Below are 13,895 nucleotides of genomic sequence, written 5' to 3'. Positions count from 1 at the left end.
CCAAGGTCATTTTGGTTACCACTAGGTTACCATATAATAATATTTATTCAAAAGATTTTACCTTTTAACTTCAAAACCATTTTAAGTTCCGATAGTTTTGCAATTCGTCAAAACCATTTACCGCCAAAAGGTCAGTGGGAACATATCGCTGGCAGCCAGCTGACAGTCCGGCAACGTTTTGCATCGTCGACCGTCTGGCAACGCTAGAAAAACGCGAGCCGCCTGAAAAGCAAGGCAAATTACAAAACACCATGTCTTTCAGTAATTTGTTAATGAAAAGCGGCCTATTTGTGGCCGTGCGAGATGCGCAGGTCGGCGTTCTGGTGACCGCCACCCGTCAAGGACACACCATCCGCGGCAAGCCGCCCGGCGTGGCCCGTTCCCTGGAGCAGCGGATTCGTGGTAAGTTGATGTAACCACTCCGGATCACTTAGCATTGTATCATCGATGTCTTTCCGCAGAGGAGAACGTTGAGGATCCGGAGGTGGTGGCCCGCATCAACATTGGCTTCCCGCAGCTGAAGGAGTCGCGATCGGCGCAGCTAAAGATGCGACTGGCGCACCTAAAGTCCCAGCGCAATGACAAACAGCTGGAGCAGCTGGCGCGGAGCAATAAGTGTGAGTAGCGATCCTGGGCACTATTGATTATATGTGCTCATAGCTGCTGATTGTGTTTCCACAGTGCTTATCGATTTGGACAAGGTGCAGCGCACCTATGTGAAGACCACGGGCCAACACGACCTCCGCCTGCTGGCTGACCACTACGGCATCTTCGAGCACCTCTTCGGCAGCGCCTACTTTGTGCCCCGCGTGCCGCTCAACATAAGCTACCAGCTGGACGGCGATAACCTGGCACCCGTCTACAATGGCAACGTGATCAAGCCCACGGAGGCAGCCAAAGCGCCTCAGATCAGCTTCGATGGCCTAGTGGATCCCATTACGGGACAAGCCGCCGGCCAGGACACCTACTGGACTTTGGTGGCCAGCAATCCCGATGCACACTACACAAATGGAACTGCCGAGTGCCTGCATTGGTTCATGTGAGTTCCGTTTTATTATGCATGATCCTAGGCTAATACTCGGTTTCTTTTCCCAGTGCCAACATACCCAACGGCAAGGTGAACGAGGGCCAGGTTCTGGCCGAGTATCTGCCGCCGTTCCCGCCGCGCGGCGTTGGTTACCAGCGCATGGTCTTTGTGCTCTACAAACAGCAGGCGCGCCTTGATCTCGGCTCCTATCAGCTGGCGGATGCCGACTACAGCAATCTGGAGAAGCGCACCTTCAGCACCCTGGACTTCTATCGCCAGCACCAGGAGCAGCTGACGCCGGCTGGCCTGGCCTTCTATCAGACCAACTGGGACGAGTCACTGACGCAGTTCTACCACGACGTCTTGAGTGAGTACCAATACCAAGTTTACCAATCGCATACTCATGCTCATACTCATGCTGGTTATCTGTCGCGCAGAGAGCAAGGAGCCCGTTTATGAGTACGACTTCCCCAAGGCCTATCTGAGCGACCAGAAGTTCTTCCCGCTGAAGCAGCCCTTCAATCTGTACATGGACAAGCACCGCGACCAGAAGCAGGTGAACAAGGAGTATCTGGAGCGCAAGCTGGCCAAAACGCATCCTTTTGAGGGGCCAGAGAAGCCGCTGCGCTACCCCAATGCCCATCCCATACGCGATGTGCCCTCGTGGCTGCGGACCGAGATCCGGAAAGAGCGCCTGGGCATCGGGCGGGTGCAGGATTACTAGGATTCGACGCTGTTAAGTTTTGTGTGTAATAGTGGTTAACAAGTTCTGTTTTTTATTCACTGGAAGTACATGAGTCGTTAAAGTACACGGTTGCCTCATCTGCAAACTACAACTACGCGGATATAGCCTAAATAAATATGGGAGGGGGATTACAAATAGTCCTTGCTACGGAATCGAAATTGGAATCGAGTGATGCGTTAACAATTGTCCGGAAGATACTCCATCAATGTGCAATTTAATTAGTTACCTACTTGTATTAACTTATTCGTTATTCGCTTTGCTTGCCTCGCGCAAAATTGGAAATTGGTTAAATTGTTTTGGATTTTTGGCACAGTTATACGTTTACACGTTCTCCTTTGCTTGTCCCTGCTGACCAACTGCGGTCGGTCCATTAAGTAACGTCCGCCTGCATTGGGACATCCGGAAACGGATGCCCGGTGGCGTCCTTAAGTCTGCGCCTTGCCGTAACTTCCTACTGGCGGCCTGTACATGGCCGGCAGAAAGGAGACCTGAGTTCGATTGAAGGCATACTTTCGCTTCCCGATGTTCTTGAGCACGTTGTCCATGCGTGTACCCTCACTGAAATGAAGCAGCGTGAATGGAAATCGCCAAGTACTCCAAATTGCAAACTCACCTTCGCATGGTGCTGAGCGCGTAGGGCACATGCTTCGCCGGCAGCTGGAACTCGCGCACCAGGACGCGACACTGCTCCAAGGTCACTGCCATGCCAGTGCGATCCTTGGCGCTCTTGCACGAGGTGAAGCGCAGGCCGTCCATCAAACGGCACGCATCCTCGGCCAGGTGCAGGATCTTCACGTTCTTGGACACGTTGGCCCGCAGCTGCTGCTCCATAAAGCCGAGCAAGGACTGCAGCGATTCGCCAGTGTCCACGGAACCGAGTCCCAGCTTCCGGTAGCGGCCAAAGTACTGGCTCAGGCGCAAGTAGTTGTCCCAGTTGGAGCGATGCTGCTCCTTGGTCTGACCCAGCGTCTCGGCGAAGCTGGCCTTCTCGTTGATGCCGATGTTGAAGAAGACGGGTGTGATCTTGAACGAAATGGAGGTGCCATTGCCCGGCAGCGAGTGCTCCGGCACAGGGAGCTGCACCTCCAGCGCTTGCCGCGATCCGGTGATGCGAGGCGTGGGCGTCTGAGCGAGCTCACCCTGCGCCCGCACCAGCTGGAAACTGACGGCGGACAGATCCTCGATGGCGATGCACATGTCGCTCCACATGTCCGCCTCGTTGCCGTACAGCGTCAGCAGGCCCTCGAAGTAGGCCAGTGGCCCCAGGTCGCGCAGCATCACCAGGTAGCCCATGTCCAGCTCGCTGCCCCACAGACGCAGCATCAAGGAGCTGACCAGAGCAGTTAGCTAGCAAGAGGGAGGATCGTTTGAAGAGCTTTACAAGAATCTAGGTAATGGTGCTTACCGCCTGGGAGAAGCAGACATCCCTGCGGTACATGATGCTCGCCTGGAGCCGATTGCAGCGCATGTCCTGCTGCAGCCGCTGCACCGAGTGCATCAGTCGGGCGGTCTTCAGGAGGCGATCCATGGCATGGCGCAGCTTCCGCATGCTGGGACGCAGTTCCGCCGCCCAGTCCGTGGTCATCGAGAGATCCAGGCCGTCGGTGAACTTGTTGCCCTTCTTGACGGCCACTGAGCCGGACGTGGAGCCACCACTTCCCACTGACTGCGGCTTGAGATCCAGCGCGAGATTGGCTGCCTGCTTGGCGGCTGCAGAGGCGGCAATCACGTCCGGCGCCTGTTGTGGTGCCACAGCGAATCCCTCCCGCTTGATGGGCGCCTTCGGATGACGCAGCCGGATCGCCGGACTGTCGCAGCGTCCGCAAAAGAACTTCAGCTTGCTGACCAGGCACATTACGCTCGCCTCGATGTTCAGCTGGGTGAGATCCAGTGGCTCCGGCTCCTCCGTGGGTCGGTAATAGTTGGCCGACGGCGAGGAGCTCATCAGCTTGGTGTCCAGAAAGCCCGCCGGTGGCTGCTGATGCTGCTGCTGCCGCTGCGCCTGCCGTCCGATCTCGTCCAGATCGATTAGCTGCAGTACGGATAAATCAGCTGGCGGCTCCGATGGCCGCACTGGCGCGGATGTGGTGGCCTCCGATTGCGTTTGCCAGGCAACGGGCAGCGACTGATATGTGGCCTCCTCCTCCTCCTCCGCCCCGGCCTGGCGACCTGGATTCCTGCCCAGCTCCAGACTGCGCAGGTGATCGTTGTAGCACTTGACCACATGCTGCAGCGAATCGATGGCCCGGATATCCAGCGAGCTGGACGGCGAGCTGTTGCTCGGATGCCAACTGTTCGAGCGCATCAGCGGCGGCTGGCCGCGTGGCCAGAGATCCGGTGGCGCTACCACCGGCGTGGCAAAGTCCTCCAGCTCCGGTGACTTCAGCTCCAGCGCGGTCAGCTGCTGGGTTATCTTGCGGAACGGCGACATCGGCTCCATCAGCACGTTCTCCGGCTCCTCGATGATGCGATGGCGCTCGATGAAGGCCACCGCCTCCTCCACAATGCTCGGCTCCCACAGATTAAGCAGCGTGCGTGTGCGAGCCACCATTTGGTTGCACAGCGGCATCATGTCCATGGAGCTGCGCCGACCGGCCAACTGCAGCAGCTGGGACATCAGCTCGACGATCTCCTTGCGCAGCTGCTTGGTGGCCTGCACGGCATCATTGGCCGCCTGCACCTTGCAGGCATTGCTCTGCTCCAGCTTCCACGATTTGCTCTCCTGCAGCAGTCTGGCCAAAGTAAAAGAATCAATAAGTCTCGGCTCCATTAGGATGCTGCACCCACTCACTTGATGAGACCGCCGCACCTGCGTCCCTTGGCATCGTGGCGCGTGAAGGCGCCCACGGTGACCACGTCCAGGAGGCCACGTCGCTGCAACGTGTCGTTCTGTGCCCACATCCGCTGCACGTGCAGATTGACCGGAAGGAACTCCAGCGCCTCGTCCGCCTTCGCCGCGGAGCGCTTGAAGGAGACCCCATCACGCGCCAGCTGCTGGATATTCTGCTTGGCCTGCGAGTAATCCTTCAGCAGGCGCAGGTGCTCCTCCAGCAGGTTCATCTGTCGCCAGCGCCACTCGCCGCTCAGCTCGCCCATGCCGGAGATCTCCTGCAGCAGCTCCTTCTCGCGCTGTATCCAGATGGAGAGCAGCTGCTGCGGCAGCTGGCAGCACAGGCGCGACTCCAGCAGCGTCTCCTGCACACTGATGTCCGCTCCCAGCGACGAGTGCAGCCGGTACGTGCGCAGGCGGGGATTGGAGCACACCCGCTGCAGGCCGCACTGCTGCGGCACAAAGAGGCGGACTCCCAGCTTCGGCGGCAGCGACTGGGTGCGCCGATGGGCTGCGGAGGGGAGCAAATGACATGGGTCACTAGGGAAAGCTACTATCTTCTCACATCAAACACTTCTACTCAGCAACACATAGCTAAACCCTTTTATTTACAAAATAATTATAAATAATTTATATTTGTTGTATTGCCTGCTATATTTCTTCAATGGAACTATATACTTTTCCCTTTCGTTTTCGCGAAGGTACTCAAAAAACCCAAACCGAAACCCAAACCCGAAGCATATTAAATGGAACCCCTGGATGTGCAAAGTCTCACCTCGTCTGCTGCTCGGCGCGGCTCCCGCGGCGCCTGCTCCCTCGAAGAGCTGCGTGCTGGAGCGCGGCGGTCCGTTCCCCGACTGGCCGGGCTCCACGGCAGCATCGGGCGACCAGGAGGCCAGCGTGATGAAGCCGCACTCGCCGCGCGGCGATGTCAGCGGCAGGCGCAGCCGGCTGGTGTCCTGGATGACGCCCAGGGCCACCTCGGCGTGTCCCAGCGGCACGGCGGTGAGCGTCATCCGTTCGCGGACGTCGAAGACGCTGAAGCGAAGGCGTGTGCTGGCCGACAGTCCGGCGCTGCGCTGGAAGCGCATGGTGCACAGGAATTGGGGCGTGCGTGTGCGCTCCTGCAGCTCGGTGCGTGCGTGCTCCCGCCACACGCAATCCTCTCCAGCCGTCGGCAGCAGCGAGCACACCACCTGCGGGTTGGGCGCTCGCCCCAACGTGTCCAGGGGCAGGGTATCACAGGAGAGGGCCGTCTCGCAAATGGGCAGCTCCGAGAGATCGAGTTCTGTAAGTAAGAGTAGACCAGGTCAGATCACAGGCGGGTGAACAGCTGACGGCGCAGCTAAAGCAGGAGGGGATTGAATAACAAACAACTGGTTAATTCCGTTTACATTCATAAGCAAAACAAAGTTTATTCCAAGAATAAATTCATCATTTTCAGTCCAATCACATGGATCGCAGTGCACCTCCAGCTCCCGTTGGGATTACACATAATTATACAACATATAAATTCGGAATTGGCGTTATGAGAACTAGTGGTTTAGTTTCAGTTCAATCGCACAGCCCACCGCCTGCGATTTCGATGGGATTCAACTGATACAACATACAAAATGTTAGAATGTGCAGAATGGTTGCGAGTGAAGCGCCTTTGGCTGGTTGATTCCAAGATGGATTCAAATGACTGTAAACCTGATGTGGGTGCATGGAAGTGAGCGAGAGGTTTTGGCGTGCAGTTGGTGGAACAGTGGTGACATGGCTCAATATCTGGGTAGCTGGGTAACTGGTTAACAAAACTAAAAACAATAACGACCGCCGCTCCCGATGGTTTCGGTTTCATTTTGGGTTTGGTTTTTGGGTTAGAACTGTATAAGATCACCTTCAAACGGCGCCACCACTTCCGTGGGCACGGACACGGGCACAGACAACTCCTCCGCCGGCTGGCCGTTCAGCTGTAGCTGCTCCTGCACTTGCGGCTCCAGCGGCATGCCGAGGTCAATGTGATTGCCCATGGAGGTTGCCCCGCTGTTTGGCTGGCGACTCTGGCTGACAATCTGATCCTTTAGCTGGCGGATGAGCACGTTCAGCTTCTCGCTGGAGGCCTGCTCGATGCACTGCACCCAGGCCAGGCGCTCGGCCGACGAGCGTGCGATGAAACGCTCCGATGAGCTGTCCTTGAAATCTTAAACACTCAATTATTAGCATAGCACTCTTATGTGAGTAGATAGGTACCCTACCTAGATCGAAAACGTAACCCTCGGGCTCACGCTCGTCATTCTGAATGCGCGCACGACAGTTCTCCAGCACCAGGAGGCCGGCCACCGCTGACTTGGGGTCCTTATCCTTGAGGTAGAACAGTAAATTGCCACGCAGTTTACACCAACGTTCAACTCTGACTGTGGGCGGTAGAATGAAGTGCATAAGCCAAGTGCCTGGACAGGATTGGATGGTGTGGATGGTGAGATGGTGTGGATGTGTGTGGGTGTGTGTGCATGTGCTGGTGCATGTGCATGGACGCAGGTGACCATATGGTAGTGGTGCAATCAATACCTTCGCTGGAGCGCCAAAGGAAGCCCTCCTGGCGGTCGGTGATGATGAGCAGGCCCTCCTTGTCGAACCGCGTTGCTGGATTACTGGCCAGGGAGTTCAGTTCCGGCTTGTTAAAGCGCATGGCTGCGTGTCACTGGATCTAATGGATATACACAAATGGAATGGCATCCCGAATGGTAGCCCAATCGTTTAGCAACTCCATAGATGGACGGGCACGCCCGCAAGGCGCAGAATGCTCAGCCACATCAATAATTTACGGCAATTACACCAAGTGTACGTGCTGCTTGGGGGCGTGGCCGTCGGAGGGGGCGGCTGCCCAACTGTGTACACACACATACATACCTCCTGCTCCTGCGCCTCCTGCTCCTCCGTCTCCTCCTTCTCCGCTTTTTTGGTCCTGCGACCTCGTTACTTTGTTGTTGTTGCTGCTGGTGCTGCACAGCTGGCTGCCAAAGTCCCCCCACTCCGCTGGCTCTCTCAATCTGGCTGCTGCGGGCCAGGAGCTGGCTCATCTGTCGCTCCGAGTGACAACTCCCAACTTGCCCTCGACTGTTGTTACTCCAAACAACTAATTAAATTTAGCAACTAATTTTGATAAGCGCACTGCGCTAGTGTTTCTTATTGGAAAAGGAGTTAGAGATGGCAGCTAGGGTTGGCCAGCTCGGTCGTGAGTATCGAATGGAAGCTCTTGATTTCTAGCGATGTGAAAAATTGGAAATACTGCAATGTAACTTTGTTATATTTAGGTTTAATAAGTATCATCATTTTTTAGCATATTTTAAAAGTCAATTTGACTTGTATCTTTATATTCTAACTGCACAACTTTGCTGAGCAATGCTAGAGTGCGGTCACACTGTTGGCATAGTGATGCCAGAACGTACCGATAGTTCGACGCCTATTTGTATATAAAATGAAAAATATATAAACTCTTGCGCTTTGTTTTAAAGGATAAATAAATAAATTTCAACAATATTTTGAGTCAATAAAGCCGTACATTTACTCCCAGCTTCTGCCATTAAAAAGCTTGATGTGCTAAGCATTAGTTGAAGTGATTAAAAAATCGCCAAGTTTAATATCAAAGGTTTCACATTCATAACAGCATACATATGTATATATAACACTTTACTATAAACGAAGAAGGAGAGTGTGGGATCTAAAAGTACACTTTGTATTGCACTAGGCATAATTAGGGTAGCTACCAGGACAGGATTGCCCCACTTCCGGTCTCGCCATTTGCGGCTCAACGTCGACTGCTCTTCATGTCCACGTTGAATTGTCGCGACCAATCCGCCAGCACATCGAACTGGGTAATGAGAGGCATTAGCTACGAATGAAAAGCATAACTCTATCGAGGATCTACTCACATCCCGATCCATGATGTTGTCGCAGAAACTCAGGTCCAGCAATTGGAGCTTGGGGCAGTGAACCAGAATGCTGAAATTGGATTGAGGCAAATGGTCAAGCGGTCGAACACAGAAACTTCAAATGCGAATGGGACAGAAACCTACTCGTAAACGCGCTCGTGCGTTATGTTCAGAATGCCCATGAGGTCCAGCTGCTCCAGATTCTTGCCCAGGGCGGCAATATGCATGAGATCGCGTTCGGTGGTTCCTCGCACCGCCGACAAGAAGAGCTTCTTCAGCTTGGGGCAGTTGGACAGCAGCTGGAACAGGCCATCTCCGAGCGATGCCTCCCTCAAGCTGAAGGCAAAGATGCAGGATTTATGCAAGGAATATGCAGTTCCATCATGCGGAGGATCACTCACCACCAGCCCAAGTCCAGCTCCTCCAACTGATGGAGACGCGCCAGCGATTGCAATCCTCTGGCCGACAGAAAGTGCGCCTTCCACAGATCCAGCGAGATCAACTGCGTGTTGTACGTGGCCAAATGGGCGGCCACATTGTCCATGTTCACCGAGACACCACAGAATGCTAATGGAAAGTGGACCACATTGAATTGCTTACACGAATGAAGTTGAAGTCTCTAGCTCACCAAGGTTCAGGTGCTTTAGCTTGCGGTTGCCCTCGAGCATGCTGAGCAGCAGTTCCGTTTCGAAGTACGTTTGGAAGAGATCGAGACGCTCCAGGTTCTTCAGATTGGCCAGACAGGAGAAATTTAGCAGCGGCGGATCAGTGGCACAGTTGCGCAGGCTCAACTCTGCGAGCGAAGATAGATGCGAAGGCATATATAGATAAAACGTACGATAAAGAACTGAAAAAGCCCACCTATCAGGTTATCACAGACTATGCCCACGTTCTCAATGCAGCTGGCATTGAGAAACTTGCAGGAGTTCAGCCGCAGGTGGGTGAGATTATCGCCGCGCTGGGTGAGGAATCTGGAACAAGTCATCATTTAGATGAAGGCTCAAATCGGTTCGGTGTTATGGTGAACCCACTTCTTGAATTCGGTGGGCGAGACATTGCCGAAGCCGCCACACCACGACAGATCCAGCTTGCGCAACATGGTGGCCCGGCGCGCCAGGGTGCACAACAGCTCCGAGCTGGCCACATGCCAGTAGGACTTCAGGCTGATCTCGGCGTAGAGCAGCGGATGCGTGGAGATGTCGTAGAAGGTGCGCGACACTTGGCCCACGCGGAACAGGGACTTCAGGTCCAGGTAGCTGAGTATGCGCAAAAGGATCTCGAATGGCAGATCCGTGAGACAGATTTGTGGCGGCCTCTCCCCGCCATCCACGCAATTGTCCGCCAGGAACTGGCTTAGATCGTTGTTGATGAACTCGTGCAGCTTGCTGGCACCGTCTTCGCCGCAATTCGGCTGGAACTTTAGGGTGCGCAGCTTATAGCTTATTGGTCCGCCACTGCCGTCGCTTGGCGGCGAGTCCTTAACCTCTGGCGGCGGCGACAGCAGCGTCCGGCTCTGCTGTGTCCTCTGCTGCTTGGCCAGTAGGTTTTGCGTTTTGGATACGGTTCGTCCGCACAGCATGATGGCATCGATTTCCGTGTAGTAATTGAGTCGGCTGTGATTGAAGTCGATACGCAGCGTTCTGCCAAAGAGTTGGGTGCTATATTCCAATTCCACTCTTACCAGCATCAGTCGCCAAGTACTCACTTCGTTACCATCGTGGTCTTCTTCAGTGCTGGCGCAAAGCGACGCGAGTCCAAGGGCGGCCGTGCTAGATCGCTTTCCGTGGCCTCCCACAGGCAGGTCCAGTGTTTGGTCAGGCCGTACGCCCAAATGCGGACAACGGCGCCCGGATTGAAGGTCTCAAAGATGGCCACTTCGGTGGGCACCACAAACTCCTCGAAATATACCACTGGAATCGATAAATGCTACGATGAAATAAGGAGTTCCCTCTAGTCATTATACCCTTGCAAATTGAGAGATATTTAACCCAAACTTGTTTGGGTTCGGAACCAACTGCAAGTGAATATGATTATCCGATCCGGATACCTTGAACCGGGCGTCTTACCAACATAGTCGTGTGTCTCCAGCTTCGGCAGATTCTGGGGTTGAATCTCACGCGTGGCGGACGGCGCCCGCTGCCACCAGTCGCCATAGGTGCGCTGCGGGCGAGAGTTGAATGGGAACCCTGTACGGATGCTTCTGCATGGACTCACCATGGGAAAGGTCTCTGGATAGTCGCCATAGGCAGGGAATTTCGTGGGCCTGCCAATCACATTTGTTGCCGTATACGAAATGCTGTAATCGATGCCATACTGTGAGCTGAAGTCGAGCACGCCCAGCACATACTGCTCCAGGTAGTAGCCCTGATCGGATTGCGCCGACTGCATCTTGCTGTCGCATCCGAACCAACCGCCGCAATCGCCCTGCCTTTGCCGCTGCAGCATGGCCGTGAAATCCACCAGGACGTCCGCCTCCGCCTCCGCTGCCGTGCTGTCCGTGTCGCTGGACTGCGCTGGTTCGCCGTAGGCCAGCAGGGACATGGCCAGCGCCAGCTGCCGTGGGCGGTGGCCGTACGTCAGCCTCAGTGTGTCGACCCTCGCCTGCAGGCTGTGACCCAGTCCCAGTTCCCCACCCGCGTACCAGGGCACGCGTTGGGCATAACCGATGGGCCAGAGTCGCTGGGGCCACTTGTTCCACTGGTTCCGTTCGCCTGGCCGATGCTGTCCAGGGATTTCTGCTGCTGTGCCGCTGGCTGCGTTGTCAGGGCAAATTGTGCTCCTCGAGAGGATCCGGCTCCTGTGCTGGGCTTTTCCGGGGATCGGGATCGTCTGGCTATGGTCACGTTGCTGGGCCAGACCTTAATGGCTCTTGTTCCCGCTTTTTCGACGTTGTTCTGCGCTGCTAATCCAATTAATGGCCACTTGCGGAGTTCTCTTTGGGTTCCAGCTTTATTCGCGCCTCGCCTTCGTGCCCTATTCGCTGTCTGCCGACCTCTGACCTCTCCTAGTTATGGCGGGTGTCCCATTTGGGTGGCGATTCTCTCGGGGATTCGCGGTTATTCACGAAAAAATTTTGGCTTGTTTGGTTGTTGACAAAAACAATACTGGCTGTTATCGATAACGAGAATATATATCGAAAAATATACCATATACACCGTAGCAAGTTGAAAAATACTAAAATACACCAAGCGAAATTGTTATAAATTAGGGTGTTACAGGATAGGTGCGAAATATTCTTATTATTATTTGTATTATTTTATTATTTTTGTTTAGAGAAGGCAAGAAAATGTAACAATAATTAGTAGGCAGAATACAATCAAACAATAATATGCAGACAGAAACTAGCTCAATTTGAAAATGAATCAAAAATATGCATATAGCGTTTAAGATTGAATCGTACCTTGAATGACGGCTGGCCGCGTCATGCAGAGGCCGCCACGAGCGCACGTGCATAGGCCCCCCAATTGCACGGCGTGCAACAGCTGAATCCGCGAATTCGGTTCCGATTCCAATCCATGCTGCGATTGCCGACGATTCTGAGGAAGTCCTTCAGCATGAAGACACGCCAGAGGCTGGACTACCGCAACAAGATCATCCTGGCGCCCATGGTGCGCGTGGGCACGCTGCCCATGCGACTGTTGGCCCTGGAAATGGGCGCGGACATCGTTTACACCGAGGAGCTGGTGGACCTCAAGCTGATCAAGAGCATTCGCAGGCCGAATCGTAAGCGGACATGACCCCCAACATACATACATACTTCATCTAATTCCCTTGGTTAACCCTTGCAGCGGCTCTGGGAACGGTGGACTTTGTGGATCCGTCGGATGGAACGATTGTATTCCGCACCTGCGCCCAGGAAACGTCACGCCTGGTGCTCCAGATGGGCACCAGCGATGCGGGACGCGCTCTGGCCGTTGGCAAGCTGCTGCAGCGCGACATATCCGGTCTGGACATCAACATGGGCTGTCCCAAGGAGTTCTCCATCAAGGGCGGCATGGGCGCCGCCCTGCTCGCTGTTCCCGACAAGGCGGCACTCATTCTGCGCACCCTGTGCTCCGGCTTGGACATTCCAGTCACCTGCAAAATACGCATCCTGCCGGACGTGGAGAGTACAATCGATCTGGTCCAGAAACTGGCCGCCACAGGTATCGCTGCCATTGGGATTCATGCGAGAACGAGCGTGGAGCGACCACAGCATGCTGCCCATCCCGAGGTACTGCGCGCCGTTGCCCAGGCAGTGGACATCCCGATTATCGCCAATGGCGGTTCGAAAAACATGCACTGCTACGAGGATCTGCGCAAATTTCAGCTGGAATGCGGCGCCGATAGCGTGATGGTGGCCCGTGCTGCCCAGATCAATGTGAGCATCTTCAGGCCGGAGGGCTTGCTGCCCATGGACGAGCTGATCGAGAAGTACCTGCGCCTGTGCGTCGACTACGACAATGCGCCGCACAACTCCAAGTACTGTGTGCAGAGCATACTAAGGGAGCTGCAGGAGACGCCGCGGGGCAAGCGCTTCCTTCAGTGCCAGACGCTGCAACAGATCTGCGAGATATGGGAGCTGGGCGACTACTGCCGGCGCAGGCAGAGGGAGCTGAAGACGATGGGCAACTCGGGACGGGCGGAGGTGGAGCCACCGGAGGCGCTGGCCAAGCGACAGAAGCTGGAGGAGGCGGCCACGGCCATAGCGGACGAGTACGCCGGCGTCATTTGCCGGAATATGCCATTCCTGCGCTCCACCTATCCCAGTGGTAAGTGTTTCGGTTCACTATTGTTTGCTGGCCATACGATGTTTCATCTGGTATTTCCGCCCGTAGATAACCATCTGCCGAAGACGCAGCTGTATGTGCATGCTGGAAAGGCTGGCAAATCCCCGCCAGCCTATGAAACGCAGCAGTGCGACAAGCTGTTCCGCTCCATTTGCACCTTCGATGGCCAGCGATTCAGCAGCTCCTTCTGGGAGAAGAACAAGAAGCAGGCGGAGCAGGGCGCCGCTCTGGTGGCCCTGCTCCATCTCGGCCAGCTGGAGGCGGAGGTTCTGCGCGACAATGGCAGCCTGCTCAACTGAAGCGCTCCTCCTGTTTTATGTAAATGATAACCATTTGGCTATGCTTGTACTGCATGTGTCATGCCCTCTTAGTTGTTGGATTATTGCAATGGACCTTGCAACTGCCTTAAGTGCTGGGAGTAGTTGAATGCTAGCGTAACTGGACTACCTCTGTTGGGTTTACAAAGTGTGCATCTCAATAAACAGAACTGCAATGTGTGGTGCTTTAAAAATATGGATTTCAAGTTGAGTTTGGAATTCACATGGAGTGTAAGCCGGATTGTCCTGTATATTCTGCAACTCTGAACTGATGCAGTGCTCCTAATCCTTAT

The 13,895-nt window shown here is 54.7% G+C and overlaps 4 protein-coding genes across 5 annotated transcripts; 2 read left to right on the top strand and 2 right to left on the bottom strand.

Annotated features, from left to right (window-relative positions):
* Positions 1-163: 163 nt before the first annotated feature.
* Positions 164-1,836, top strand: LOC6550102 (39S ribosomal protein L38, mitochondrial). Its single transcript, XM_001978154.3, has 5 exons — positions 164-402; positions 462-617; positions 682-1,039; positions 1,096-1,394; positions 1,465-1,836. Exons 1-5 carry the CDS (start codon positions 252-254, stop codon positions 1,749-1,751), a joined length of 1,251 nt encoding a protein of 416 aa, XP_001978190.1. The 5' UTR covers positions 164-251; the 3' UTR covers positions 1,752-1,836.
* Positions 1,837-1,901: 65 nt separating this feature from the next.
* LOC6550101 (type I inositol 3,4-bisphosphate 4-phosphatase) lies at positions 1,902-7,857 on the bottom strand. 2 transcript variants are annotated; one of them, XM_001978153.3, is made up of 9 exons: positions 7,495-7,857; positions 7,153-7,291; positions 6,840-6,998; positions 6,482-6,784; positions 5,378-5,890; positions 4,564-5,113; positions 3,178-4,504; positions 2,386-3,119; positions 1,902-2,330 (listed from the first exon to the last, which is right to left on the bottom strand). In XM_001978153.3, exons 2-9 carry the CDS (start codon positions 7,271-7,273, stop codon positions 2,198-2,200), a joined length of 3,840 nt encoding a protein of 1,279 aa, XP_001978189.2. In that variant the 5' UTR covers positions 7,274-7,291; positions 7,495-7,857; the 3' UTR covers positions 1,902-2,197. The 2 variants fall into 2 exon arrangements, with proteins under 2 accessions (XP_001978189.2, XP_026837341.1); XM_026981540.1 differs by lacking the exons at positions 6,482-6,784; positions 6,840-6,998 and having other exon boundaries at positions 7,495-7,854.
* Positions 7,858-8,185: 328 nt separating this feature from the next.
* On the bottom strand, positions 8,186-11,645 carry LOC6550099 (F-box/LRR-repeat protein 4). Its single transcript, XM_001978151.3, has 10 exons — positions 10,731-11,645; positions 10,583-10,676; positions 10,222-10,426; positions 9,548-10,156; positions 9,378-9,487; positions 9,145-9,309; positions 8,918-9,083; positions 8,661-8,852; positions 8,517-8,586; positions 8,186-8,455 (listed from the first exon to the last, which is right to left on the bottom strand). Exons 1-10 carry the CDS (start codon positions 11,055-11,057, stop codon positions 8,393-8,395), a joined length of 2,001 nt encoding a protein of 666 aa, XP_001978187.1. The 5' UTR covers positions 11,058-11,645; the 3' UTR covers positions 8,186-8,392.
* Positions 11,646-11,866: 221 nt separating this feature from the next.
* Positions 11,867-13,798, top strand: LOC6550098 (tRNA-dihydrouridine(20) synthase [NAD(P)+]-like). The gene is made up of 3 exons (XM_001978150.3): positions 11,867-12,239; positions 12,305-13,267; positions 13,334-13,798. The coding sequence occupies exons 1-3, from the start codon at positions 12,032-12,034 to the stop codon at positions 13,582-13,584; spliced, it is 1,422 nt and encodes a 473-aa protein (XP_001978186.1). The 5' UTR covers positions 11,867-12,031; the 3' UTR covers positions 13,585-13,798.
* Positions 13,799-13,895: the final 97 nt, after the last annotated feature.

Source organism: Drosophila erecta, unplaced genomic scaffold (assembly GCF_003286155.1).
Source record: "Drosophila erecta strain 14021-0224.00,06,07 unplaced genomic scaffold, DereRS2 tig00000126-arrow-pilon, whole genome shotgun sequence".
Classification (NCBI taxonomy): Eukaryota; Metazoa; Arthropoda; class Insecta; order Diptera; family Drosophilidae; genus Drosophila; species Drosophila erecta.
The sequence above is the reverse complement of the archived record's forward strand: the minus strand, read 5'-3'. Positions and strand labels throughout refer to the sequence as shown.

Bases quoted from the DNA above. Each gene is read 5' to 3' on its own strand.
- LOC6550102 (XM_001978154.3), top strand. From the start codon at position 252: ATGTCTTTCAGTAATTTGTTAATGAAAAGCGGCCTATTTGTGGCCGTG. The intron at 1,040-1,095 runs GTGAGTTCCGTT...TTCTTTTCCCAG, and splicing joins GAGTGCCTGCATTGGTTCAT to TGCCAACATACCCAACGGCA. The intron at 1,395-1,464 runs GTGAGTACCAAT...TCTGTCGCGCAG, and splicing joins GTTCTACCACGACGTCTTGA to AGAGCAAGGAGCCCGTTTAT.
- LOC6550101 (XM_001978153.3), bottom strand. From the start codon at position 7,273: ATGCGCTTTAACAAGCCGGAACTGAACTCCCTGGCCAGTAATCCAGCA. The intron at 5,891-6,481 runs GTGATCTTATAC...TCTTACTTACAG, and splicing joins AGTGGTGGCGCCGTTTGAAG to AACTCGATCTCTCGGAGCTG. The intron at 5,114-5,377 runs GTGAGACTTTGC...TCCCCTCCGCAG, and splicing joins CGCGCCGAGCAGCAGACGAG to CCCATCGGCGCACCCAGTCG.
- LOC6550099 (XM_001978151.3), bottom strand. From the start codon at position 11,057: ATGTCCCTGCTGGCCTACGGCGAACCAGCGCAGTCCAGCGACACGGAC. The intron at 9,488-9,547 runs GTGGGTTCACCA...GACTTGTTCCAG, and splicing joins TCGCCCACCGAATTCAAGAA to ATTCCTCACCCAGCGCGGCG. The intron at 8,853-8,917 runs GTGAGTGATCCT...CTTTGCCTTCAG, and splicing joins GAGCTGGACTTGGGCTGGTG to CTTGAGGGAGGCATCGCTCG.
- LOC6550098 (XM_001978150.3), top strand. From the start codon at position 12,032: ATGCTGCGATTGCCGACGATTCTGAGGAAGTCCTTCAGCATGAAGACA. The intron at 12,240-12,304 runs GTAAGCGGACAT...TAACCCTTGCAG, and splicing joins GAGCATTCGCAGGCCGAATC to CGGCTCTGGGAACGGTGGAC. The intron at 13,268-13,333 runs GTAAGTGTTTCG...TTCCGCCCGTAG, and splicing joins GCGCTCCACCTATCCCAGTG to ATAACCATCTGCCGAAGACG.